This window comes from Parastagonospora nodorum, assembly GCF_000146915.1.
Source record: "Parastagonospora nodorum SN15 chromosome Unknown scaffold_7, whole genome shotgun sequence".
NCBI lineage: Eukaryota > Fungi > Ascomycota > Dothideomycetes > Pleosporales > Phaeosphaeriaceae > Parastagonospora > Parastagonospora nodorum.
The window spans coordinates 1,170,999-1,196,653 of NW_001884555.1; the positions used below are offsets into that span (position 1 = coordinate 1,170,999).

At 53.2% G+C, this 25,655-nt stretch overlaps 15 protein-coding genes and 1 further gene across 15 annotated transcripts, besides 1 other annotated feature; 8 read left to right on the plus strand and 8 right to left on the minus strand.

Moving 5' to 3' along the window:
* Positions 1-1,274: 1,274 nt before the first annotated feature.
* SNOG_05321 (hypothetical protein) lies at positions 1,275-1,693 on the minus strand (the record flags this gene model as incomplete). The annotated part of the gene is made up of 4 exons (XM_001795676.1): positions 1,275-1,339; positions 1,361-1,433; positions 1,466-1,528; positions 1,631-1,693. The coding sequence occupies 4 exons, from the start codon at positions 1,691-1,693 to the stop codon at positions 1,275-1,277; spliced, it is 264 nt and encodes an 87-aa protein (XP_001795728.1).
* Positions 1,694-2,375: 682 nt separating this feature from the next.
* On the minus strand, positions 2,376-3,266 carry SNOG_05322 (hypothetical protein; the record flags this gene model as incomplete). Its single annotated transcript, XM_001795677.1, has 3 exons — positions 2,376-2,748; positions 2,827-3,164; positions 3,255-3,266. 3 exons carry the CDS (start codon positions 3,264-3,266, stop codon positions 2,376-2,378), a joined length of 723 nt encoding a protein of 240 aa, XP_001795729.1.
* A 1,715-nt stretch (positions 3,267-4,981) lies between these two features.
* SNOG_05323 (hypothetical protein) lies at positions 4,982-5,763 on the minus strand. Its single transcript, XM_001795678.1, has 4 exons — positions 5,589-5,763; positions 5,368-5,476; positions 5,259-5,312; positions 4,982-5,209 (listed from the first exon to the last, which is right to left on the minus strand). The coding sequence occupies exons 1-4, from the start codon at positions 5,702-5,704 to the stop codon at positions 5,093-5,095; spliced, it is 396 nt and encodes a 131-aa protein (XP_001795730.1). The 5' UTR covers positions 5,705-5,763; the 3' UTR covers positions 4,982-5,092.
* Positions 5,764-6,199: 436 nt separating this feature from the next.
* Positions 6,200-7,465, plus strand: SNOG_05324 (hypothetical protein; the record flags this gene model as incomplete). Its single annotated transcript, XM_001795679.1, has 2 exons — positions 6,200-6,669; positions 6,808-7,465. The coding sequence occupies 2 exons, from the start codon at positions 6,200-6,202 to the stop codon at positions 7,463-7,465; spliced, it is 1,128 nt and encodes a 375-aa protein (XP_001795731.1).
* A 127-nt stretch (positions 7,466-7,592) lies between these two features.
* Positions 7,593-7,938, plus strand: SNOG_05325 (hypothetical protein; the record flags this gene model as incomplete). The annotated part of the gene is made up of 2 exons (XM_001795680.1): positions 7,593-7,648; positions 7,809-7,938. The coding sequence occupies 2 exons, from the start codon at positions 7,593-7,595 to the stop codon at positions 7,936-7,938; spliced, it is 186 nt and encodes a 61-aa protein (XP_001795732.1).
* Positions 7,939-10,374: 2,436 nt separating this feature from the next.
* Positions 10,375-11,046, plus strand: SNOG_05326 (hypothetical protein; the record flags this gene model as incomplete). The annotated part of the gene is made up of 1 exon (XM_001795681.1): positions 10,375-11,046. One exon carries the CDS (start codon positions 10,375-10,377, stop codon positions 11,044-11,046), a length of 672 nt encoding a protein of 223 aa, XP_001795733.1.
* A 340-nt stretch (positions 11,047-11,386) lies between these two features.
* Positions 11,387-12,797, minus strand: SNOG_05327 (hypothetical protein). The gene is made up of 2 exons (XM_001795682.1): positions 12,295-12,797; positions 11,387-12,041 (listed from the first exon to the last, which is right to left on the minus strand). Exons 1-2 carry the CDS (start codon positions 12,637-12,639, stop codon positions 11,625-11,627), a joined length of 762 nt encoding a protein of 253 aa, XP_001795734.1. The 5' UTR covers positions 12,640-12,797; the 3' UTR covers positions 11,387-11,624.
* Positions 12,798-13,104: 307 nt separating this feature from the next.
* Positions 13,105-13,419, plus strand: SNOG_05328 (hypothetical protein; the record flags this gene model as incomplete). Its single annotated transcript, XM_001795683.1, has 2 exons — positions 13,105-13,211; positions 13,311-13,419. The coding sequence occupies 2 exons, from the start codon at positions 13,105-13,107 to the stop codon at positions 13,417-13,419; spliced, it is 216 nt and encodes a 71-aa protein (XP_001795735.1).
* Positions 13,420-13,781: 362 nt separating this feature from the next.
* SNOG_05329 (hypothetical protein) lies at positions 13,782-14,644 on the minus strand (the record flags this gene model as incomplete). The annotated part of the gene is made up of 2 exons (XM_001795684.1): positions 13,782-13,903; positions 13,978-14,644. The coding sequence occupies 2 exons, from the start codon at positions 14,642-14,644 to the stop codon at positions 13,782-13,784; spliced, it is 789 nt and encodes a 262-aa protein (XP_001795736.1).
* Positions 14,645-15,071: 427 nt separating this feature from the next.
* On the minus strand, positions 15,072-16,375 carry SNOG_05330 (hypothetical protein; the record flags this gene model as incomplete). Its single annotated transcript, XM_001795685.1, has 2 exons — positions 15,072-16,206; positions 16,272-16,375. The coding sequence occupies 2 exons, from the start codon at positions 16,373-16,375 to the stop codon at positions 15,468-15,470; spliced, it is 843 nt and encodes a 280-aa protein (XP_001795737.1). The 3' UTR covers positions 15,072-15,467.
* A 135-nt stretch (positions 16,376-16,510) lies between these two features.
* Positions 16,511-16,957, minus strand: SNOG_05331 (hypothetical protein; the record flags this gene model as incomplete). The annotated part of the gene is made up of 1 exon (XM_001795686.1): positions 16,511-16,957. One exon carries the CDS (start codon positions 16,955-16,957, stop codon positions 16,511-16,513), a length of 447 nt encoding a protein of 148 aa, XP_001795738.1.
* Positions 16,958-17,181: 224 nt separating this feature from the next.
* On the plus strand, positions 17,182-18,400 carry SNOG_05332 (hypothetical protein; the record flags this gene model as incomplete). The annotated part of the gene is made up of 4 exons (XM_001795687.1): positions 17,182-17,292; positions 17,479-18,150; positions 18,201-18,275; positions 18,326-18,400. The coding sequence occupies 4 exons, from the start codon at positions 17,182-17,184 to the stop codon at positions 18,398-18,400; spliced, it is 933 nt and encodes a 310-aa protein (XP_001795739.1).
* Positions 18,401-19,065: 665 nt separating this feature from the next.
* Positions 19,066-20,259, plus strand: SNOG_05333 (hypothetical protein; the record flags this gene model as incomplete). The annotated part of the gene is made up of 1 exon (XM_001795688.1): positions 19,066-20,259. One exon carries the CDS (start codon positions 19,066-19,068, stop codon positions 20,257-20,259), a length of 1,194 nt encoding a protein of 397 aa, XP_001795740.1.
* A 433-nt stretch (positions 20,260-20,692) lies between these two features.
* Positions 20,693-20,744, plus strand: a tRNA (tRNA-Arg).
* SNOG_16673 lies at positions 20,693-20,779 on the plus strand.
* Positions 20,780-21,346: 567 nt separating this feature from the next.
* SNOG_05334 (hypothetical protein) lies at positions 21,347-22,891 on the minus strand (the record flags this gene model as incomplete). The annotated part of the gene is made up of 2 exons (XM_001795689.1): positions 21,347-21,617; positions 21,693-22,891. 2 exons carry the CDS (start codon positions 22,889-22,891, stop codon positions 21,347-21,349), a joined length of 1,470 nt encoding a protein of 489 aa, XP_001795741.1.
* A 637-nt stretch (positions 22,892-23,528) lies between these two features.
* Positions 23,529-25,507, plus strand: SNOG_05335 (hypothetical protein; the record flags this gene model as incomplete). Its single annotated transcript, XM_001795690.1, has 2 exons — positions 23,529-23,707; positions 23,755-25,507. The coding sequence occupies 2 exons, from the start codon at positions 23,529-23,531 to the stop codon at positions 25,505-25,507; spliced, it is 1,932 nt and encodes a 643-aa protein (XP_001795742.1).
* Between the last annotated feature and the right edge of the window lie 148 nt (positions 25,508-25,655).

Here is a 25,655-nt window from a genome sequence, read left to right on the forward strand (position 1 = left end):
CCTGATTCGGCCTCCAGCACCGTTGCAATCTTGCACATCCTGAAGCATCCACATCCACACTCCAACAACAGCGTCATGATTCTCCTATAATAACAGCGGCTCCACTCAATCTCTCCTTTAAGGTTGCAGCTCGGCTACTATTCGGACGGCCTTATCCGTGCTGTCATTTCCGCCCCAGAAACAAACCTCAGGCATGCACATCATCTCATTTGCCCCCTACACTCCCAATGTCGCTTGGCCATAAATGCCCATGAAGAACATTGCCTGAACTTTGATCATTTGCAAACCGTCGCCAATCGTCGCCAAGCCAAACGTTCGATGCACCCAGACCGACGTTAGCGCGACTCGCTCACCGAACTACTGTCTCCTGGCGCACATCACCGAGTTTGACCAGGCAACGTGATAACCAACTTCTTTTCGAGGTGCAAGGTCACTCACTCAGTGAGCAGTCTACCTCTATCTTGTAGACATCAAGTCACGCTGGTTTGTCTGCACCACTGGCGTTGGAACGAGTGTCGCAATCACAGATGCTGCTGTGAGATACCTCGGATCACGCGAACATGCACTTCGCACTATCAAGACTAACACAGGCCGGCTGTTTGATGATCTGCAAGATACCCAGACTGAAGACGGCATGCGCCATACTCAACTTACTTGCCTATATGCTGAGACGGGGTAAGCATCTTGGAAGGCCGACCCATCAGACATGGTATCACGAAGCTTAAAAGTCAAGTCAACCTAGTAATGGCATTAGACCCGAGAAAGCGAACGATACATCCTCCTTATTGGATTCCATGGCTCAGCTGCTGGTATAAACCATCATATGGCTGCTTGCTGTTCGAAAGCCCATTCATCACCTCGAACACATAGCGTTGTGCTACATTGTTAGCTTCGCTCGTCAACCGCTATCACATGCAGCCTGTCCTCCTACAGCTCCGCTATGGTGCGCTGCAAATCCTACACCGAAATGCATTGGGACAATGTCGACCTGTTCTCGGAATCTGTATGGAAATGATCAGGTGGGACTTGCTCGAGTCACTGGACCAACGTCCATCGTTGAAGCCTTGTCAGTTCTAGGACTTGCCAAAGTGCAGTAGCTTGCATCGGGGAAGTGGGCATACAGATCTTGTTGGTCAGAGCGAGATTGTGCGACACTGCTCACCGATGTTCAGTCTCTAGCCTTGGATGCGCCACAAGCATGTCAACGTGTGTTACCAGCAGCGATACGCTGTCCCTCACCTCACATCGACAACCAATCCCTCAATAATCGATACTCACCGTCTACCCCATACACGCATCCGAAGCCCCGCCCGCTTCCACTCTGCCATAGTGAGCGCAGCTGTGATACAACAGTTTGTACCTTGTCTGTCCGAACCAAATTTGGTCTCCATGGCCTTGCCACTGCCGCCAGCTACTGCCCAAACGGTCAAGATCTATTATTGAATAACAAGGAACCCTGACACACCGCCATCTGCCGTGGTCGACGGATACCAGCATCATCTCCATCTCCGGATGGTTCTGAGACGAGCTGGGTACATGAGGGGCTGACTCAGTACAAGTGACGTGCATGGGAATGTGTTGTCAGTTGGTTTGATAGTCAAAGTCTGCATGACTGTGCTTGTTTACACACCTGCTGGAGTAACACAACAAGCAAATTGTCGGGAGCATAATGGCGTGCCATTTGACCGGCCATGATCGTCGAGAAGCGAGGAATGTGGCAGACCGGTAAATAGCGGCGCCTCAACTTCTTGTGCTACCATTACCAAGGCCCGAATCCTAGCAACGTTTTTTGTCGTCTGCCGCACCGTTGCGGGTGAAAACTCATGCACGAGTGAGGAGAATCTCGAGTGCTCAAGAACTGAACGGTGAGCAGCTTTGGCTTCATTTGTACACTGCTCGAACACACGTTTGTCATCGTCCGTGTGCCGGTAAACATTGCCAACCAATCAACTAGCCGCGTAAACGCGGCTCGTATGCTCGCGCGTCAAACATACGTAAAAGCCGGACGGAAAGAGACTGCTTGCAAGTCGTGCAAGCCGGTCCATGTCCTGCAACCTTTTCTACATTCACTCATGTGCACCTTACCCGGCAGCAGCGGTACCAGAGTTTGCTAAATCGCCTAGACTGCATGGGATCCCCCGTTCTGCTTGCTCTCCACCATGGCGCAAGACTGCAAAGGCATTATCCTTGCACCCGCGCGCTTGTTTTTTTCAACAACAAACTTACGTCTCCGAATCCGGATAACCGCACTGAAACAAGCTTGATCCGTGTTCGAGATGCACACGTCTACTGCTGTAACACGCTAATGTCGACGTCTTCTATTCTCCACATATACCACATAAACAAAGACCTTGCAGTTGTAGGTTAGCTGTTGATCAAGGGTGACACCAAAAGGCAGAGCGGACTTGGACGCACCTGTAAGGCGAGAACTTGGATGCCAGGTCGAGCATCTCAGCCTCGGTCATATATCTATGGCACGATGCGTTAGTCGATGTAAACGTTTGGGGAAGTTGCTTCATTCTCTCGCTCGAATTGCTCGAAGCAGACAGTGCCCACATCTCGCGCGATTTCTTTTCTCCCCGTCGACTGTGACACAATCCAGGAGGGTCATCGGGATGCGGAAGCTGCGCAGCGATGAAAATCTTTCGCGCGGTGAGAGAGGTGAGGTGGGTTTTGACGTACTTCCATTTCCCGCCTTTGGCTTTCAATTTGCTCGTGTCTCGGCCCATGTATGCAGCCATACCGCGCCTGATCATCGCGGCTTGTTAGCCCTGGTCATTCGTGGGGGCGGAAAAGAGTAAAGGATCGAGAAGGGAGGGGACTTACTGGACGCCCAGATCCCCCGTGCTAAACACATCCATCCGCTTCAGTCCAAAACACGCAAACATCTCCACGCTCCAGCGGCCCAGGCCGCGCACGGCTACGAGCTTCTCAATGAGCTCTTCGTCACTGGCTGTGACGAGCATCGGGGCGCTCAACTCCCCTGATGCAAATTTCTCGGCGAGTCCTGAGATGTATTCTGCTTTGCGCTGGGAGAGGCCCGCGGTGCGGAGGGTGGGGAGGTCCTTTTCAAGGATTTGAGAGGGGGAGGGGAAGGAGGGGTGGGTTTCTGGGAAGAGCGATGTGAATTTCTTGCGGATTGAAGCGGCGGCGGCACCGGAGACCTGTTTTCGTCCAGTCAGTTTCGTGGTTGTGGTGTCACGTATTTGCCTATGTGTCTCGTATGACCGCAATGAAGTCGAAGTAAAACATACCTGCTGTCCCATAATCGAGCTCGCCAACGCCGTGAATGGATCAACTACCTCTCTCAACCCTTCTGGGCTGAACATTTCTATTTATTCTCCAGTCAGCGAAATGCCCCCATCTCATCCCATCTCACATCGACTTACTGCAATGATGCTTCTCAATCAAGCCCTTCAACTTGGGATCGACACCGATCAAGAACTCCTCCGCTTCTTTCAACAACGTATCGATGTTCCTACTCGGCCCATTGACCACCCCGACGTCCGGCGGAACCAACTCTTTCGCCTTGCGCCTCTTTACGGGCGAAGGGTCGTCGGGCTTGATTGGGGATGAAACGACAAGTGAATCTCCGGGTGTAGATAACGGCGCGTTGGTATTGTGTGGATCTGCTGGCCTGGGAAACGCATCTAGCGGGTGGTCGAGTTTAGAGGAAGTTATGAGCCCGACACCAGCCGGCGTGGGTGTGAACGGCGGCGGTGGTTTAAGTGGAGATTCCCCATCCCCACCCCCCTTTGCAGTTTTGCGTTTCTTAGGCAGTGGAGTAGCGGGGAGATCCGGGACGGGGAAGTCTGATTCTGGGAGGGGTGAAGATGGTGCTGGGGCGGTTGTTTTGCGCTTCTTCGGCGCTGCCTTGGTTGGGAGGGGGACTTTTGTGTATTTCGCCCCGCCATTCGCTGGTTTAGTTTCTGGTATACTCGGAGTAGAGATTTTTGCGACGCGGGAGGAGCGGCGCAGAGACATGGTGAAGTGCTTCTTGGGGGTGTGTGGAGTGGTGTTGATCAGGGAGGTCTGACGTCATGTGGTTAGCATGATGCTCTGGAATTATATGTACTTGTATCATACTATCTTCTTCAAACTTATTCTTGCGATTCGCATGCACGCATGAATGAGTGTGTATGGAGATGGTGGAGTTTGTTGAAGTTGACGCGAAACGCGGGCATGGATTTGGTGATGCCCGCGTGGGTGACGCCTGGGCACGTGCTGACATATCGCATTTCTCGGATGGGGGAGCGACGTCAGACGTTCATGCGAGGAACAACTTGAGTTATCGAACGATTATATGACATACATGTGATCTGGGAAGAATGCGATAATCCTGAAATTAGTTCGTTGCAGTCGTGGCTACGAACACTCAAGGCCACTATCATGTTTGACAGTTGACATACAGTCACGCTTGTACGTAGCATGCAGGTGACAGCTGAACGAACCAGAGTATTGGAAAGACATAGTTTCTTCAATTGTCAGCTTTGTGCATTTGCGCCTTGATTTGCACTTCGTCTTGTGGCTGTGAACTGGACAGCAGAGGGGTCCGATATGTTCTTTGACACGGCGCATGTGTTGCGAATAGTATTTGCTCATACGGTATGATTTCGGTATGCCATACATGCTTGCCTAGAACTCTCCAATATTGGGGGAAGAAAAGCACTGACATGTCTGCTTCTTTACATCACCACTTGCCTTAATCCTTCCCTTGGCTCCACAAGCTGCATAGCGTTTTCTCTCTCTTGATGTTGAAACACAAGGAAACAAGGTGTACTCGAGAATTTGGTCCGGCTTGAACGCTTGCCACTCGGTGGTTGACACAACCTTACCCTTCCACAGTGTTGCTGCTGGAACATACGAGGAGGCCCCTCGTGTACCTGATGGAATGTCGGATTGAGCTCTCATCACCATCTTCACTTCATCTGTGCAACCGCAAGCACTCGCCGAATGCCTAGACAGCGCACAAGACCGACTGCAATGGAGATGGCTTGATTTAGAAAACTGGTGTTACACTCTATTGCACATCCTTGATATCGGTTCGACCACCCAAGCTCGCAGAATTCCAACTCGTTCTCATATTCACATTCTAGTGTCCGCTCGATGCGTTCGCCTTCCTCTTGGTCATGACCATTGCCTCGAGGTCCTCGCGCTCGGCCATCTCCGACTCGATATCCTTGATGACGTCGGTAAGATACGGGACGTCCTATAACGACGTTAGTATGGGGTTTGCACACTCGCAGGGGCAGTCTCACCTCTTCCGCCTTGGTCCACTCCTCCTTGGGGAGGAGCTGATGCGTCATGGAGAGCTACAGAGGTGTAAGTCATTGTTCGCCTTGTCCTTTCCAGCGGGGGTCCATGTACCTGCATAGCGCGACGCAGACGGAAGACGCGGTTGTATGCATCCTGGGGTTGGAGGCGCTTGAGGGCGGTCTGCACAACGTCGTTCTCTTCGGGAAGCAGGTCATCGGCCCTGTGAAGCATTCCGCGTTAGCCTATCGTCCACCCAGATCGCCATAGATTGCCCATTATTATTTTTTGGCGACAATTCTCATCCAATGCACCGCCTCCGGGGGGCTGCATACCTCAGTCCGAGCTGCCTGTATCCTGCGGCGTTGCAGTACCAGTTGGCGAGCGGCTTCATCCAGCGCTGCAGCCATGGGCGCTTGTTGATAAACGGGGCGAGCGACGGCGCAGACATGGTTGCGGGTATGCGACGTGGGGATGTGGGTGTCGAGGGGGTGGGCTGCCGTCAATTGCAGAATGTCAAAGTCGTGAGGTCGTCGTTTTGGTCAGGCGAAAGAACTGAACGCCCATTGGGGGAGTGCGGCCGCCCGAGCTCGGGCCCGCTGAAGCGTCTTAATCAGCCTAGCAGGACTGCAGCAAGCTTGTGCGTCCCCGCCAGAACACCGACTTTCACTCGTCCTCTGACGTCGGCCCTGCAAGCTTCCTGCTTACCCGCGACCACGCCAAACCTCACCGCCGCGCTTCCGCCTACAGCTCCACGAGAGACACAGATCCATAGTGCGCCCGCCTGTCAATGGAGCCGGACAATTCCTAGCCACTGTGTAACTCGAGTGCTGCGGGGCTCCGCACACTGAGGCACTGCACCCGGGGACGACGGCCTGTATGCTCGCCTTCTCCCCCCAGTATCGTAGGCTACGACTCTAATCGCTATGTGATTGCAGCCCATACCATGTCCACGCACGATCCCGAGCCGCCGTCCCCCACTATCGCTCACGACCAAGATGCGCCTGCACCCGTCAAGCACGCGGCCCGGAACATGTCGAGTCCGGACAGGAACACCAACTTGAGCTCGCCGCTCGCCAGGCTCGCTATGGCGGTCGCAAAACTGCCAGACGGGCCTGTGAATGCCTTGTGTGGAGCGTCCGCCGGAGTTGCGTCGGGCATAGTCACCTGCCCGCTCGATGTCATCAAAACCCGCCTGCAAGCGCAAGGCTCCTTCCGCCCTAGGAAGTACACTGGGCCGACGCGCGCAGTATACAAGGGCCTCACAGGAACCGCCCGCGTCATTTGGATGGAGGATGGTGTCCGCGGACTGTACAGAGGACTCGGGCCAATGCTGCTGGGGTACATTCCAACATGGGCCGTCTACATGAGCACGTACGAGTCGACAAAGGAGTTTTTGAACTCTCGAATGGGTCAGTATGCTCGTCGTATCTAACCGACATTGCTGACAGACTTTGTCTCAGAGAACAAGTGGCTCGCACGAACCCTCGCTTCAGTCGCCGCCGGCGGATGCTCAACGCTAGTCACTAATCCAATTTGGGTGGTCAAGACAAGACTCATGTCACAAGTGAGCGCACGCGCTTCTGAGGACCATCGCCCGCCATGGCATTACAAGAACACATTCGACGCTTTCCGAAAAATGTATGCGAAAGAAGGCATTGCGTCCTTCTACTCAGGACTGTCACCGGCTCTGCTAGGACTCACGCACGTTGCCATCCAGTTCCCGCTGTACGAATTTTTGAAGATGAAGTTTACGGGTCTTGAAATGGGTAAGACAGATGCGAATCACGAAGAGGTACATTGGCTCGGCATCGCTGCAGCTACGGTTCTGAGCAAGATGGCGGCCACCTCCGCAACATATCCGCACGAGGTTTTGCGCACGAGACTGCAGACACAGCAGAGATCCCTTCCCTCTCAGTCGCATGATCATGTATCCTTCCAGGGAGGCCAGCATGGCATTGGCTACCAGACCCGGCCGCCAGGGACAGCCTCATCCGATGGCATGATCAACATGCCGCGATACCGAGGAGTAGTTCGGACCTGTTCTGTCATACTTCAGGAGGAAGGATGGAGAGCCTTCTACAACGGAATGGGTACTAATATGGTCCGCGCCATCCCCGCCGCTGTGACCACAATGATGACTTTCGAGTCTTTGAAGATCGTCCACCAAAAGTTGAAGAACGAGGGGCGACGATTAGAGGAGGAGGATTGATGTTGGTTACACTCAAGCACGAGATACCCTTCGGAGCGTCCGTCGAACACGAGGAGTAAAGCGATTCATGGAGTATACTTGTCCTGTTTTAATTTTGTCTGTATATACACCTCGGCATTTTCCCGACATGGGTAATGGCAGCATCGAAGCACAGGGCGTTATAGGAGATCAACCTTCGCGTTGGTTGGTTGCTGTCATCTAGCACAGTCAGGTCCAGCGTTTATGTCCCGCATGTTTTGATAAATACCATTACAAAGACGTTTCATACAAAGCTCTCTCGATTCTTGATTCTTGGAAGCCCTATACTCAGCGAGTGAGATAATCAACATTACACATGCTACAGCTCGGGCAACACAGCATCACGGCTAGAAGAGCTCACATCCGCATTGCGACCAACACTCCGGCGACACATTCAGCTCTGGTCGCAGCGAACACGACTGTTTACCATGGTGATCAAGACTCCAAAGTACTGAGGTTTGTAAGTGAGAGGGCTTTGAGACATGTTTACCCGCCAAAACACATTTGAACCCACGTTATCGGTTTCGAAATGCGACAACGCAAACGATCAGGCCCCATGTGAACCAGTAGTATTGGTTCGAATGTCACCGCCACTGTGACTTCGCCCACCAACGACATGCAGGTACCGTGACCGTGCACCATAGGCAGTCAATATAGGCAAACGTCTTGCTCATTAAAGTCACGATCAAAATCCCCCAAGCATCTGCAGACTCGAATCGATGCTTTGAAGACTTCTATTCATAGTTCTTATTCTCGACAAGCATACTCGGTACACTTTTCCGATGGCTCTAAGTGAGTGTATCGACGATGAGGTGGACTCGTATCCACCACCAATTCCCCGGCGTCATCCTCTCCGCCAAAGCTCCCTCCATCAAGCAAGTCGGGCTCCCACCAGAGTCAACGTACTGCTATCTTCTATGACCCCCTCCGCCTTAGCCAAGCCTGATGTTTGTTCCAACGATACACGACACGAACCAGTGGGCGCCTCTCATACGCAAGCGAATCAGGATATATACCTGGACAACGGGCGGGCAGTTACGACCACGTTCGAGCGAGCAAAAATAAAAGCGAACATTCCCTCCAATGACACACTCCGAGATGCCCCTGCACTTCGAGCCGAAGATAACGTGTCGCTTGCCAGCACGAAGAGCAGCCTGACCGATGGCTTGAAAAGATACTCTTCATTGTTTCGTCGCCGCAACACTCCCATCTTACCTGAAGACAATGAGAGGCAAGCACGACAACATGGAATCGAGAACGCTGTGGCAAAACTTCGACAAAGCATGGATATATCAGACACCTTGAGCATATCGAGTTACGACAACGGCGACGCTGTGACACAGGCTATAGCGGAATATGAGCATGAAGATACACGTGTAGAAGCATGGCTAGGACGTGGTGCACAGGACGCCCAGGCTCCAGAATCAGATTGCACGTCAGCCATGCAAAGTACTCCAGCAACTCCTACCCTCCAGAGACCGTGCGCTTTGACAATATTTCCTCCTGCATCACCTGTCACAGGTAAGCGCGAATACGCATCTCCACTCTCGCCGATGAACAATGGCCGTGATGCATACGGTAACTTGATCCCGACCAACACCCAGAATTACTTTGATACTCCACTTTCGCCAACCCCATCGAAGCTGCAATCTGTAGCGGAGGGCACAATAGGAGTTTCGAAGAGCTCTTTGCCTAGCCTTCGTGGAGGTGGCGGATGGTGGAACAATTTGGGCATTTACCAGGCTGGGAAACACCCAGTGTTGGCAGAGCAGAAGAGTAATACAAACCTGAGAGATAGCGTGCGCAAAATTGCAGCTGAGAACTCGAAAGGAAAGGGGCCTATCGATATCCAGGGCCAGTCTCTGAGTCGTCTGGAGAACAATGGTGAAGATCCTCAAGTTCGTCACGCTTCTCCGAGAATCACTGCTCCGTCACATGGCCAGTCATCAGTTAGGGTAGATGATGGCTGGTCGGAACCGACGGATTTGGAGATCGAAAGGTTACCCCCTCAAACTTCTAAGCGATGGGAGCCAAGTGCGAACGCTCAATTCGGCAGTGTTCAGAACAGACGGAAAGACACTATTCGAACGCAAACACCTTCTTCTCCGATTTCACCCAACCATATCGACTTCCAGAGAGATGCCGCTCTCGGGAAGTTGACTACTTCGTATGGCGCTGGAATAAGATCACCGCTTCCCAATACCACACCTGGTGTACGCAACGACTTTGACCCTATTTATAGAAAGCCCATGTTTCCCGTGGCAAGACCTACATCACCTGTGTCCCAGTCCAACTACAGTGCGAGGCCACAAAAGAGATGGGACAATGATCAGATCACCAGGTCTCCTCCTCAGTCTCCTCTACCGCCACCACCACCCCATAGCACGGGGCCAGCCAACAATTTTGTCAACTCCGCGGCAGAGATAGCAAAGAGAAAGTACTGGCAAGAACGCCCACCGTCAGAAGCCGGATCCTTCGATGAAATAGCTTACGAATTGCAATCTCTTCAGCTTGGAGAGTCGGTCAGCGTGGCTGGACGGGTATACGCCCCAAGAGCAGTACCAACACAGCAAGCCAATCAAACAAGACCAGACAACTTTGAAGAAAGACAGAAAGAAGCACTGTTTAGGTTTCTTCCACTGTGTCGAAAAGCCATGTCTGAATACAATGAACATTATTCAAAATATCGGAGCGCACTGCAGAATGGAAATATGTCTATACAGTCATACGACGCGCATATGGGATATCTAGCCAGCAACATTAAAAAATCGCTTGCTCATTCGTCGAAAACAACTGGCTATGTGGTACATATTCCTGCCGGTATGGATTACACCAAGAGACTGCGCTAACAATACCAGATTCTCAAAGACGAAAACTCCATTCTCAACGCCATGGACACGTCAGACGGGTATGCTGTTTACCAAGACATGCTTCACACCACCGATCCCGCCCTATGGCAGCGTCTCGAAGATCAATACCAACTCGCCCACCCCATGCAGAATCCCAGCCAAGCCCGCGAATCGAACTCCAAGACAGCGCGCCGTGTAGGTGGCAAAATCAGCCGCTTCCTCCTCGCCGCGCCCTCGGACCCCGATCTCAAAACCCACTCGACAAAACGCAAACCCACGTTCTGGAACACGCCTAGCATCCCCACACATCTACTCTCCGCACAGACTGACACCAAAGGCAAAGGCAGAGCAGACACCAACCCCAACACCATCCCCATAACTTCGTCCACCCTTCAAAACTCCGCCAGTAGATATACCGGCACGACAGCGGTTACTCCCACCCCAAGCACCTCCAGCAAAACTTCCACCCCCAAGTCCAAAACTCGCACACTCCCCTCTTTCAACCCCGCGTTCAACGCCTACGTGCGCCACTCCCCCTCTCTCGTTGCGGAAACGGACTATTCCTCCTGGCCCGAGGGCGACAGCCAGGGAAATTGGCGGGATGTGCGAGTACCGAAGCCGAAGCCGGGGCCGACGATGAGGGGTGGCGCGGGTAATGTGTCGAAGAAACAGAGGTGCAAGGAGGAGTGGTTGGGGTCGGCGTTTGGGTGGTAGTAAGTCGGGGACTATAGAGGGGAGGAAGGGGAAAAAGATGGAGGGAGTGTTGCTAGGGGATGGTTAGGGTAAGTTGAGGCGGGGATTTCGGATAGGATGACGGTGTTTGGGGCTTTGAGGGTTGGGGAGTACGTCTTATGCATGTGTGCAAGAGAAATGTATTCAGGATGGATTTTGGGGCTGGGAGTTCATGGATACATAAAACTGCATTGCTGGCCGGGAATTCTGAGGAGGTCATGTGTGCTACTGAGTGAGGTTTTGTGGGTCGAGCAACTGCTGGGGAGATTAAGCGCCCCCCCAGTTACACATTGGAAAGTCGATTCAATGACGTAGTTGATGTGAAGTGTTCAAACTTGCTTTGAAATGAATTCGTAATATGATACAACAGCTGGAGAGCCAGTCCAAATCAGACGCTCCATCTACAGCCAAACTATGGTACAACATGCCAAATATGCCTCAAGATATGGTACAGTAGACTCTTGTCCGGATCCGCGTGGGAGGAGAGGGTATACTACAGCGAACAGAGAAGAGAACATCCATCAACGCCATGAACACAAAAAGCAAAACCATTGACATGGTCACTCACATTCATCCAACTTCCCTATCCCCACAGCATCCAGCGCACATTCCACCGCCGCGCTCCTATCCCAGAAATACTCGCGCATAAACGTCCTCATCATGTCGAGCGCAGACACGGCGGAATTACTACTCCATAACTTGTCGTGGCGCTCCCACGGCGTACTGCGCCATGAGATCTCGGGGAAACGCTGCTTAAGCGCTGGTAGCAGGCTTCGGGGCGCAGCTGCTCGGCGTTCATTGCAAATGCCCGTCTGCGCCAAGTGCAGGATGCCCGAGACGATGCTAATGATGGCGATGAGATTGGGTCTTGCGCATTGGCAGTTGAGGAAGAGGGTTGCCGAGGGCGGCAAGGGGGTTGTGGAGAAGGAGCCTGGGATGAGGAGGATGTCGAATTGCGGAGCATTTTGAAACGAATTCTATACGCCATGATTAGAACTTGCTTTTCCTAGATATTTCTTTTTTTTTAAGGGAGGTGTCGATGGAGAGGGTTGGAACGGGGCATGTTGGAACCTTTTACTCCCTGCCAGACTTGTCTCTCAGATGACTGCCTCGCAAAAGGTAGCCAAGATCAGGGCTTATCCGGCGCGACCGAGAATGGCTTCTTGGCCAGGAGTCGGGTTGGGGTCGATCGTGTGGCTAGCTGAAGTAGCAATTTGAGCTGATGCTCACCGTTACTGGGATGCGGCCACCGGATGAGACGGGGAAGGATCCCTCTCCGCTGGCTGTGACGTATCGGACGTCGATTTCGTCGAGAGAGTCTTCTAGGGCGGCAGGAGAAGCGTTGAGTTTGTTGAGTCTGTTTCTGCCGACCATGGTGAGGAGGTCGAGGGCGGCGAAGTCGACCATTTGGGTTTGGTCTTGGCTGAGTATTATGACGCCGATTCTGAGCGATGATTTTGAGGGAGGTATGTAATGCATGTCGAGGTCTTCTGCCGATGTTGAGGATGTTGTGCAGGAGTAGAAGAGAGCCTCAGCACTTGGGAAAGAGGTGTTGTAGCTTCTTGGTGACGGCATTTCAAATCGAATACAAAGTTCTCAAGGTAGACAGTAATCGTAACGAAGAGACAATTGATGAAAGTTGCAGATAAGAAAGAGATGTGAGGTAGACTTCAGGAAGAACGGAAGACCAAAGCAACCGCTTGAGGTGGATGAAGTATCAGATGGTAGCCTGAGGTGCAGTCTTATACTCGAGCTCAGGCTCATGTGCGCCAGAGGAGCAATTCCACGGCCACAAGCGTCATAGTGAACCTCGCATTCTGTCGATGCTGCAGGTAAACACGTTGCTGCGGTTCGCTTACGTCGCGGGCCTTTTCCGAATCCGCCCGAAGCTGCCTCTTCACAACAAATGCAGTGAGTGTTCTTCGTTCTTCTCATGTTTTCGTCCGCTTCAGTAGATGCATCTATACTTTTTCAAGCCAATCAGGCTATTATACAATACAGAGTGTGCGCATGTTGTTGCCTGGCGTGCACGTAACCATCATGGCTGCCAGGCAGAAACAATTAGCTAGGACGTCGTTGGACAGCCTCTACGCGACACGGCACGCAAGACGGGACCTCCGAACGCGGGTAGAGGATCACAGGGCATGGTAAGCAAGGCTATGCGTGCGGACCTGCGGTGTTCCGTTTGTTGTTGTCATTGGCCCTGCCTTATTTGGGACACCGAGCTCACATGCCACGAGTTGAAGTCGGAGCGCTGCATCGTCATCTCCACAACCATCCCCTATTCTCTCGTATCCCGATTCTATCTTCGTCGCGCCCATCTCCCGTAATCAATGCATGGTTACTGGCAGGTGACATTCAAAAGTTTGACGTCTGGGCTTTAAGGCGTACAGCTGTGTCACAAACGTCGGCTAACACTCCCGCGACTTCATTTATGATAAGCTGGACGTTCATTCATGTCAACGATGAGTCAAAATGGGAGTTTGCGTGCACTTCATAAATTTGGACGATACACAACACGAGAACTATCGCAATGTTACACGCTCAACAAGGAGAAGATCTGTTCCCACAGGTATCAACATCCATCGACCTCTCCAGTCCAGGGGTATCACAACCTCAAGCGATCCATCACAAAAGACACAACCACTTCCATCCACACATCACTCTCCAAAATTATCCTCACAAACAAAACATAAATTGTCCTATCTACCAAACTCTCAAGCCCCTTCACAAATCAAATCAAAGTCCGGAAAGTTCGGATCCGGCCCAATATTGATCGACTGCAAGGCGGTATTGAAGTCCTTGATCGTGGTGGCATCTAGTGCGCTCTTACACTGATCTGTTCTTTCGTCAGCGTCCATTTCTTCTTCGTGTATAGAAGGAGGGAAAGAAGTAAGGGGAGGTAAAACTTACTCTTCTGCTCGTCGCATTGATTGACTGTAATGCCTCCGTTCTGGCGTTTGTCTAGGATGGAATCGGTCTCGTTGGCGTAAACTTCTGATCTGCGGTTGCGGTCGTTGTTGTTGTTATTGTTGCGGTCATTGTTGTTGTCGTTGCCATCTCGATTTCCATTCCCATTCTGGTTTCCATTGCCATTTCCGTTCCCATCTCCATTGTTGTTATTGTCCCCATTTCCATTTCCATCTCCATTGCCGTTGCCATTTCCATTGCCGTTCCCATTATCGCTCTGTTGTTTCCTCTGCTGCCCACTATTCCCCCCTCCACCCCCATTACTCTGCGCCCTAACCTGCCCACCATTCCCGTTCGCAACCGCCTGACACCCCTGAAACTGATTATCACAGCTCCTCCCAGCCGCGCTCTGGAAATCATTAAACGTGTCCCCATCCACCCTAAACGGGCGTTCCGTATCCCCGGAGTTCGTAATCGGCGACGCGCGCACGCCGCCCAGCGCGGATGTGAATATTTGCAGGTCGTTGAGCTGTCGCAGGAACAGTTGGTGACGCGGGATCAGGCTGATTTCAAAGTCGCTGGATACGAGGGCGGGGGAGGGAGAGGCGTGGGAGAAGGCCGGGAGGGCAAAGAGGAGGGAGAGTAGAGTTGAGGGGAGAAGGGAGAGCATTTTGCGTCGGGTTCGCCGTTGTCGTCGTGGGGGATTAAGTGCGTCCAGCGCGTTCTCGTGAGTAGGTAGAAAATGAGCGGAGGTATATTGCGCGAAGTCGCAGACTTGCGGACCTCACGCCTGGCGGACATGAGGCGCATATGTAGGCCTGGCGCGGAGTTTGAGCGCATATGCTCGCTTCCCACGTTCTCATGCTGGCGCTGTTTAGGGCTGAGGGCGCGTAACTAGGATTGGTAGTGTAGCGGTGGTGTTGCGACAGCGATGAAACGCGAGACATCCTTCCGCCCCTGCATATCCGGACCCCATGGATATAAGAACGCAATGCTTGGAATAGTGCCTGAATGCCTTGCAAAACAAAAGATGACACGTGAATAAAGTCATGTAGATCGTAATGTGAGGTATGAAACTTGCTTGGTAGCTTCTGAGGTTGGGTATTCTATGACGGTACACAGACGAAATAAATTAGAGAATGCTAATTACAGCTTTTATGAGCGGTGCTGCAAATGCAACGTCGCTTGATAAAAAGAGTGGACGAGCAGTTCGAGCAGCTCGATACCTCTTTGTAATATACCCTGATGTTATGCTCGCGCGGTGATTCCAAAGCAAGAATGCTGCCAGATCGCTCGCAATGCTGAACATCAAACCCAATACATGTGACAATCTCCCATATACACAAATCGTGTGGAATAGCTCATCGTGTAGCACCGTATGGTACCAGACACGTGAGAGCTTCCACATCAAAACCTCAAAGCCGCTAAATGGTCGTTAGTATCGTGAGCAGCCGTTGCTAGGCCGCATATGTACGTCGCCGGCTATCGGCAGCTTAGAAGTTGGCTGCGGCATTCGGGCGTCCACCAGGGTTGTGGTACTGCTCGAGGTTCGACTGGAATGGCGAAGCTCCGGTACCGTTCTGTGGCTTGTCGCCAAGAGCAGCGCCGGTGTTGAGGTTCAGGTCGTCATCGTCGGCAGTCACCTTGTTCTGACGCTTCCTCATGCGCCAAAAGACGAGTGCGATGCCGCCAAGGAGCAGGGCACCGCCAATGCCGCCGACGACACCACCAATGACCTTCTTGTTCGAGTCGCTCAAGCCGTCGCTGCTGTCGGTGTTCTTCTGCGTGGCTGGGGCAATGGTCGCTTCCGCTTCACCGGTGGTGACGGGAACAGACTCGACTCCAGAGACAGTGGATTCGGCTACATCTCCATTGGGGAGCGTCGTTCGAGAGACAGTAGTAAATGGCTTGGGAGAGAATGTGACAAGAGGAGTCTTGATAGTGATGGGCGTAGTTCGGGACGGGTCAGGATCCACGAAACTTGACTGCGGGGCGGTGGTGGGACGTTGCGACTGTCCGCGGGTAGTGCTCGCGGCAGGTGCCTGTGATGGTGCTGCTGCTGACGACGGCGGGGGTGCAGCCGAAGTTGGCTCTGTCGTGGGATCGGGAGTGGCAGACGGCTGGGGTGTCTGCGATGGTGGCGGGGCCGCCGATGATGCTGGCGGTGGTGCTGCAGAGGATGCGGGAGGTGTCGATACGGGTGCGTTGTTGTTGCCGGTTCCTGAAGCTTGCCTGTAGGTGAGAGGTCAGTGCCTGCATTCGCCGTCGCATTCCTCGTAACGTGACCGAGTGCTTACCTCTTAACGCCGTGGTGGATGTACTCCTCGATGCCGTCGAGGTTGAAGGCCGACGACAGCGCAAAGAGCGCAAAGAGGGCGAATAGCCACGAGTTGCGCAACATTTTTGGTGATGTGGTGAGTGCAGCAGCGGCAGATGGCGGATGTGGTTGCAGTGCCGGGCAGATCGTCGGCGCAGGTTGACGCGTTTCACGAAAACCGTTTCAGGGCGCAGTTCAAGGGAATAGGTGTGACTGTGACTAAATGTGGTGCAGCGAGCGTTTGTTGAAGTCGAATATTGGCAGCGAAGGTGTGGTGAAGCGAGCGGATGGTGGAGGGTAGAAGGACGGCGGGCTGAGACTTGTCACGAGGCGAGTAACAGCACTTAGTCGCTGGGGACGCTGGCATTTCATCTCTCGCGCTGCAACGGTGCCTTTGCGCCTATGCCAAATATAGCCGCCGTCGCACGTGCCCTGCAGCTTCCCGCATCCAGACTGCTTGCGTCCACGGCGTGGAGAAAACTCTGGCGCCCAACAGAAGTCTTGCAATCCGCTGCTCCTGATTCGTGATGCCTGCTCGATGCTTGACGTCTGTACAAATACGCTGCAAGTCCGGCCAGCTGCGAGCTGTTCCTGAGCGTACACGCGTCCTTGCTGCACCAGCGTGAGCGTCTCATTTTTAGAGCCGTCGAGCCGTCGAGGCGCCATCCCTGCCATCCTTGTTGTTGCTGCGCAATTCGTCGACCAGCCCAGCAGCCCAGCAGCCAGCATCCACATCGGCTCTTATCCTTGTCTGGCATCCGTTCCGCCTCACCACTGGGGGTCCTGCGTCATACCTTGGAAATTTGCAAGTCTATTCGAGGTCCAGGAGAGAGAGAGCATTCCTTGACCAATCGCCCCGTTTGCACTTGCGTCGTACGAACACCACCAGCATGCAGTGGGCCACAGCCGCCATGTCGCATGCCAGCATATCGTTGACTACCAACGAGGCTCTGTCGGGTGTCTTCGGCTCCATCTCGTTGGCATCGTGGATCTTCCTGCTGGTAAGTGAAGAGAGTCAGTTGCCATATCGATTTCGCCTTATATTCAGCGTCTCATTAAGCTCCCAACCGAGCAGCTCAAGCACGTGAAGCCATGCGACCTGAGCTATCGCTTTACACCTTACCGGCAAAAGTCATGCTTTATTGGAAGCACGCGACCTGCCCTTCACCCCAGCTAACCCACCCCAGGTTCCCCAACTGATCGAGAACTACAAACAGGGCTCCGCGGATGGCATCTCCCTCGCCTTCCTCACTGTCTGGTTCATTGGCGACATCACCAACCTCGCCGGCGCACTCTGGGCCGGACTCGTACCTACCGTCATCGCCCTCGCAATCTACTTCTGCTTCGCGGACCTGATCCTCATCTCGCAGTGCGTCTACTACAACCTGAAGAACTCGCGCCGTACGCGCAAGTCTTCTACACGCAGCACAGACAGCGTCGAAGCGCCTCTACTCGGTCGTCGGGACTCGAGCAACATCGGTCTTCCGGGCAGCCACCGCCGCGATTCGCAAGCAAGTCGCCGCCGTCGCGCAAGCTCATTGCCCACAATCGCGGATGTCGAGGCTGGAGGTAGCGAGTGGATCAAGAATGCTCTGAGCATCGTCGGTGTCTGCATCGTTGGCGCTGCAGGATGGGCGATTGCGTGGAAGACTGGCGTCTGGGCACCGCAACCTACCAACGCGGATGAGGGAGCAGATATCGCTCTGGGCGCGCAGATTCTAGGTTACGCCAGTGCTGTGTGCTATCTTGGCGCGCGCATTCCCCAGATCATCAAGAACCAGCGCGAAAAGTCCTGTGAAGGCCTTTCACTCCTTTTCTTCATGCTGAGCTTGCTGGGAAATGCGACATATGGTGCAGGAGTAAGCTCAACCTGCGATTTGATTTGCAACAAGACAGCTAACATGCGTAGATCCTCTTCCACTCGCAAGAGAAAGAGTACCTCCTAACCAACTTGCCCTGGTTGATCGGCTCTCTCGGTACCATGGTAAGTCGTTTGTTTGAGAACTGCATGTGATACATACTAATTCTTTGAAGGTCGAAGACGCCATCATCTTCATCCAATTCCGCGCTTTCGGTGACGCCGAGACGACATCTGCTCTAGAGGCATAGGATCTCTGTTAGACTAACCAAAAAAATATACGGGTTTGGGTTTCGGCGTTGTGTATGTATCTATGGGAACGCTCGGGTCGACAAAAGTTTGGAGATTTCATTTCACATCTGGTCATTGATACCCGTTCTTAGTGGTCACGGATATACTGTTGTATTTGTAAGACGCCTATGCTAGACATCAATGCATGTTTGTATATTGCTAGCCTCAAACATGTTCCTGAGTTGGGATGCTTCCAAGTGAACTAAACATCTCTGCAATCTTAGCATAGACGACGTTCTAACAATCGCGCAATATCTATAAATAAAAAACTTAGGCTAAGCTTCACCAAGTCTTCGAAGTTGTGGTAGACGATCACGTGATCGTATGAACTGACTTCAGAAAGTGCCTTGTGCGCACGCGACTTCCGAACCACTCAATGACATACCAAAATCACCAAAGCTACGATAACAGATGTTTGCCATCTGCTACGCGTACCAAACTAATGCACCTACGATAATCAGCCCCTCGGCCTCAAGTGTGAATCGTCACTCTAACGCATTCTTGAAGATGTGATGCATCATAGCGCCACCCACAACCTTCATTTGTGTGCGGAAGGCTTGCGCTCAGTCCTACTGCACATGGCCTAGTATATGTGTCAGAACAATAAATCAGGATTGAACTTTCGATGCCACCAAAACTGCCACCAAAGCCGCGGCCCGTCACAGCTAAAGCGCTGCAAGCCCTTCTCACACGCATCGGATCGGCCTCATCAGGGACCAAGGATGTACTTCACGAACGCTTTCAACGCGACGTGGCGCACTCACGTCTGTTCGCCCTGCGCCCAGAATGGCAAGCTCGACAGAAAAAGAAACATGGCAGACAACTCCGCATTCTCAGCATCGACATGGGCATCAAGAACCTCGCCTTCTGCGATGTCTCCGTCGATTACAAAAATGGAAACGCCACGAATCCCACTATGGATATAATGAGATGGGACAAGATCAATCTCGTAGACGCGACGAGGGACTTGCGGCGTCCTGGACTCCAAGCTAAGGACCACGCTAAAGATGCTGAAGATGTGGATCCATACTCACTCCCAGTATTATCACGAACAGCGTACTGGTTCATCAAGCAAGAAGTGCTAGCAGTCGCCCCAGACATTATCCTCATCGAGAGCCAGCGCTGGCGCTCAGCTGGCAGCGCGGCAATCCTGCAATGGACAGTGCGTGTTAACACACTCGAAGCGATGCTATGGGCTGTACTAGAAACTTTGCGCACAGAACGTCTAACATCCCCGTCCAAAATCAAAAACGAAGAATCTTGCAAGCTGGATTTTGAAGTCTATGGCGTCGATCCAAAGCGCGTAGGCCAGTTCTGGCTCGCACAGCACGCGCGCGCTCGAGCGGAGGATCTGGATCAGGCAGTCGAGGCGCTGGCTTTGGAAGATACTCCCCCAACCACCAAGGCCGCAACGAAAAAGATTCCGCGCAGCAAGGCGGAAAAGAAAGCAAAGATTGCTCTGCTGCGCTCGTGGCTGTCTATAGAGCCGGCGTCGACTGCATCTTCAACGCCAGATTCTTCACCGGTCATATCGATTAATATTGGTCCTGCTGCCGTTATGGCGAGGGAGGCTCTTCGCTTGCCTGCCCCGGGGAAGGAGGAGAAGACGAAGAACACGAAGAGTAGTGAAGAGGGTAAGGATATAAAGAAACTCGATGATATCACGGATTGCTGCTTGCAGGCTGCGGCATGGATTGCGTGGGAGTCGAATCGATTGCAACTTTACAACGTTTGGGACGCGAAGAGGGGGAAGGATAAAAATCTGACCGAGCTGGATGACGGTATTCTCAGAGACATGGTTGAGGTAGCTGGCGAGTGATGAAGCATGTTTGCGATTTTTTTTCTCAAGAAAGTTAGGGCATGGTTACTTCGTGAAGCTCCATGTGGACGAATACACGTTAGGAGCCATACGTATAAGAACGATTAAATCAACTCCTCGAACCTATTTGGATACCGAAGTAGCCTTTGGCACATATTCTAACGTCATCGTGTGTCCCGTCAAATCCTCGCTCTTCATCTCCTCCCCTCCCCAATCCGATCTGCGAATCTTCACATGCCCCGCCCAACGCAAACAACCCCACCCAACTGACTCCACCCCACTCAATGACGTGTACACCCCCTCTTCATTTAGTCACCGCTCTCTTTGTCAAACCTCTGTAAATCGCCACCCCTCTGTAAAACCTGTTTTGAAGTAACAATATATTCTATGCAATTTTTGAAATCTGTCAGAAGTCTTAATTTCCCATCGACTGGTCTCAGTGGCGCAATGGTAGCGCGTTGGACTTCTACCACTTATTCTGGTCATCCAAAGGCTGCGGGTTCGAGCCCCGCCTGAGATGCTTTTTGCCTTTTTGCTGCGCTGGGGAGACCTTTTTTTATTAGGGATGGATGGATAGAGTGAATGATGTGGAGGGGTGAGTGGTTTTTTTGTGATGGGTGCGGGCGGGGGAATGTGTGGATTTGCGCATGGCCGTGTGTGCGAACATCAAAGTTCAAAGTGCGGTATTAGAGACACATGCCATATTTAGATGGGTAGGAAGAACATTCGACGCAAATCACCTAGGAAAGTCTTGGAAGTTCTTCAAGAAAGCATGTCAAAGACACGCGAGAACGCTTTTCATTCCTCATTGCTAGCCGGCAGACGGCGCACGCAGCTAGACGGTAATAATACAAAGCGCCACCCACGCAAACCATATCGGTTGTCCATTTCACCCATATCATACCCAATAATCCCAACATGACTTTTCGTTACGCCAACTAACAACAGCCTCACCAGGTGCCGCGATTAATCGTGCCCATCCCGTGAAGCTTGAATATTACGAAATTTCCTCGAGAGATACAAAGATGATAACGTGACTAGGCCAGCCAGTCAGCGTCTTCTAGAAGCAGAAAATATGTTGGAGAGATCACAACTGCTCGCGCTCGTTGAAGCTCTCGACGCGGTCGGCGAAAGATCGCGTCAGACCGACAGAGGCCCAGAAGTCGTCGCTGACGTCCTCCCTCCGCGACAGTCGCTCGAGTAGCGAGCGCGCCTCGCGTAGCTCCTGATCAAGCGCTGGTGAGTTGATCGGGATGAGAGAATTCGGCATCTCGTCGTCGCTGGCTGGGAGAGGCGCGTCCACGGGGCCATCCAAATCCACAGGACCGTCCACAGGCCGGTCGTGCCCACGAGGCGATCTGTATGGGCTACTCATGACGCCGCGAAGACTTCTAGGCTGCGTGGAGTGCGACCCATAGAATCCTCGAACATACGCGCTGGCATCGCGCGTGCGCTCCATGACTCTCCTGGAGTATCGCTCGGTGTCGCGGAGCGGAGGCTCGTCGGAGAAGTACGAAGGGCGGCTTCTGCGGCGAAGTGTGATGGGGTTGTAGCGCTGCCTGATTGGATCTGCAGGTGGCGCTTCTTCTTCAGCCTCGGTGTCTGAGGCAGTGTCGTCGTCCGATGTGTCGCAGGCGCGCATGAATTGCTCGTTGTCTGGCTGCGAAGGTCGTCGCGACGGAACCGTGAGATGTGTTCGCGAAGAGGACGCTGACGTGTTGGAACTACCAGCGCGCGAGCTGGGGTGCGAGTTTGAGAACGAGGCTGAAGCGGCTGCAGACGCGAAGGATGACTCTGCGGTTGGTGCGATTGTGTCTGGAACGATGCCGCCGTAGAAAGTCTCCCATTGCGACCCTTCGTCCTCAGGACTGATGCTGCGCTCGCGGTCGCCCAGACCATCCACAGTGGTGGCTGGGCTCCAGGACTCGCGCAGGGAGCTGGCCGGCAGAGGCCCATCGGCAATGTTACGGCGACCCATCCTGCGTAGAGGCGGGAAGCTGACGGCGTTGTAGTCGGTACGTGAATGCTCGTCCTCAACATCATCTGCACTATTGCCTCCCCTGAGCGCCGAATGCTCGCTGGGAAAACTCCGTGCTCGCTGCCGTTCAATATCTGCCCGTACAAAGTTCATTCCCTCCGACACGATGTGCCTGATTTCTTGCCTGCTGAACTGTCGGATCCCGATTTCAGCGTCGAGTGCTGCCGCCGCGGGCGCAAAGTTTGGTGTCAGGGCGGGGAGAGGACGTTCGTTGTGCGCACTTGCGCGTCTCTCGTCCTCACGTGCTTCGCGATCCAGATTGTTCTGAATACGGCGAAAGATGGCGTCTTCGGGCTGCAGACTGGGGGTATCTCTTGGGGAGTCGCGGAAAGCAGACCTCGAGACCTCGGGAACCGGTGGAGGGGGCAGGCGCGTGCGAGCATGCGAAGGGCGAGCGACTGGGAGTTCATGACGCGGCGAAACACGTGCAGCAGAAATGAGGAAGTCGGTATCGAATGCGCTCTGCGATCTCGGCGATCTCGTGGGTCGCATGCGACGGCGGATAGGCGAGCGCTGCCCCGTCACGTCGGCGCGCAACACGTCTTTCTGCTTCGCATCGTCGCGAGAAACGTTCCAGCCGATTGGGATGCCCATTGCGCCGATGTTTGGTGTGGAGACGGGACGAAAATGATGGAGTGGAGTTGTGGTGATGATGCAGACGCGCCCTGACGAAGGTTCGTAGGGAACGGGGGGGACGAGCTAAGCCCCGAGGCAACGGCGCTAAAGGGATGTGAGGCTGAACCTCCGGAATGAAACGGCCGTCGGATATGCTCGCAGGTGCAGCTGCCACAACGATCTTGATACTGTAGGATGGAGAAGGCACTCGCGACAAGGCTCGAGGCAGTGTGATATCTCCTCTGTTTGCTGTAGCCATCTTCAAGTGCGCCCAACAAACAGATGAACACGGTCGGCAGGCGCGACTAGCGTAGTTGCCACTTGCGGCAAGGGCGATCACCTCGTGGCTTCCTGTCCAATGCAGCATTTGAGTCACTACCATCTGACAGGAACGAGTTTCAGACGTCAACACATGTCTGCCTAGGCCGCTGTCCCTAGCACCGTTGACTTGTACAGCGTACGACGCTTAGGAGCTTGCAAGAAGTGGCGCATGGATTGCTAAGAAAAGTTGAGTCAGCCGCATATCAAAATCTTCGATTCGAGATAGACCACTTCAGCGACCTTCCGCTGGGGAGGTACACATGAGGCGAATGAACGTTGAAGGGGCACGAATATCATGATTCAGCCTGGCTTGGAGCGAATTAGCCTTTTGCTCAAAGATGTCGAGTTTCCTTGGAAAGCCATCCACGTCGCTGGCACCAATGGCAAAGGATCAATCTGCCACTACGCAGCAAGCATCCTGAAGCGAAGGACTATCCGCGTAGGTACCTTCAATTCACCGCATCTTGTAGACAGGTATGTGCATTGTCACGTGCGTTCTATACCCTCCTAACTATTGCTAGGTGGGACTGCATAAAGATCAATGGCGAGCCAGTCTCAAAAACTAGCTTCACCACCATTGAGAAACAGTTTCTCACACGCAACCTGACCGAGGAAATAAATGCTTCTCCCTTTGAGATCCTCACAGCCACGGCATTAGCCTGCTTCAACAAGGCAAAGGTTCAAGTTGGCATTGTCGAAGTAGGCATGGGCGGCAGGTTGGACGCGACCAATATCATCAACAACCAATGTATCTCTGTCATCTCCAAGATTGCAAGAGACCACGAAGCCTTCCTCGGATCCACTCTAGAGGAAATCGCCAAACACAAAGCTGGCATCCTCAGGCCGAACGTCCCGTACACTGTCAACCCTGAAAACGAATTCCATGTCCAACATGTCATTGACGAGTATGCCAAAGAAATTGGCGCAGGACCGCGTCTATTCCCCGACTCGCCAGCGTTGCGCAAGGGGCTCTATATGACAAAGGATTGGAGAGCCTTTGCTCAACCCAAGGCTACATGGCAGCGTGACAATGCCGCCCTCGCAATTGTTGCCGTCAAACGAGCCATGAAGGGCTTGGGCACAATCGAAGACGACATGATCGCAAACGAACTTACCAAAATCCGCACTCAAAGAGTAACAGGGCGTCTAGAGTCGACCAAAATTGTGCCCGTCTTCGGAAGCGCGGGACTTCCAGGACGACAGATCCTCGTCGACGGCGCGCACAACATCGATGCAGCCCACGTGCTAAACGACTGGGTCACTAAAACAGAAAGAAAACCAAAGGACTGGCACAAGGAATCGTCCAAGTTGCATGGAAGGCCAGTAACATGGGTGCTCGCCATGACTGCCGGCAGAGACGCAGAAGCCTTTCTCAAAATCCTGCTCCGCCCTGGCGACAAAGTCGTAACCACATCCTTCGGCCCCGTAGACGGCATGCCCTGGGTCCAACCCATCGATCCCGACGTACTCCTCAAAATCGTAGAATCCATCCACCCAACCATCACCGCTCTTGCCATGCCACCGGGCGCCAGCCCCCTCCGCGCACTCTGCGCAGCGAAATACTTGACAAACTCGTACTTTGACGCCCCCATCGTCCTGACCGGCAGCTTGTATCTAATCGGCGACCTGCACCGGGCTATGCGCCACCCCAACGGCAAAGACGGAACTTTCAACAGCAACTTATTCTGGACGCAATCGATCTTCCAAAGCGAGCGGGCCATGATGCTAGAAATGCAGAACGAAGAACGCGAGCGCGTGAAGCGCCTCATGACCCTGCGAGACACCAATATCCCGATCTCAGAGGACGAGATGCCGACGCAGAAGCGGGAGAACATGGTCGCCGCCGTCGAGCAGCTCGAGAGGGAGATCGATCTTATCCAGATTGAGCAACAGCAGGTGGCGGATAGGACGCTCAAGGCTCCAACGCAGAGTGCGGATGTCTCGTGGAGGTTCACCGAGACCAAGTCTGCGCCGAAGATCCCCACGAGCCCGAGGAAGACGATTGAGGAGAGGCAGAACGCGCTGGCTTCGAGTGAGGTCCCGTTGAGGTTCCAGAAAGTCGCGCCTGGGCTGAATAGGTTCAAGCTGGGTGAAGACAGGCAGAACAGGATGCCTCAGAGAAAGGCAAGCTCCGTGTGGACCATGGATAGACCGGAATCGGGTGAGAAGAGGGAGAGCACGCTGCCTCCGAGCGAGCACATGCTTAATCCAAATGTTCGCCGGCCTGACTTCCTGCGCCCGGGAAATCAGGATGATGAGGTCAAGAACGACTAAGCCAAATAACTTGAGCAGAGCGAAAGAGAGGAACACAATATGGGCAATCACGTTGGACGGCCGGAATTCAAGATAAGAAAGAGGTAAGGAAAGCAGTTTGTGAGCATTTATGGAGCAAGTGCGCGTCATGTACAGGCATGTCCATTGT

Coding starts and splice junctions, on each gene's coding strand:
- SNOG_05323 (XM_001795678.1), bottom strand. CDS start 5,704: ATGTCTGCGCCGTCGCTCGCCCCGTTTATCAACAAGCGCCCATGGCTG. Junction 5,313..5,367: donor GTCTGCGTCGCGCTATGCAG/GTACATGGACCC, acceptor ACACCTCTGTAG/CTCTCCATGACGCATCAGCT. Junction 5,210..5,258: donor AGTGGACCAAGGCGGAAGAG/GTGAGACTGCCC, acceptor ACGTCGTTATAG/GACGTCCCGTATCTTACCGA.
- SNOG_05327 (XM_001795682.1), bottom strand. CDS start 12,639: ATGCCGTCACCAAGAAGCTACAACACCTCTTTCCCAAGTGCTGAGGCT. Junction 12,042..12,294: donor GTGGCCGCATCCCAGTAACG/GTGAGCATCAGC, acceptor CATGGCGTATAG/AATTCGTTTCAAAATGCTCC.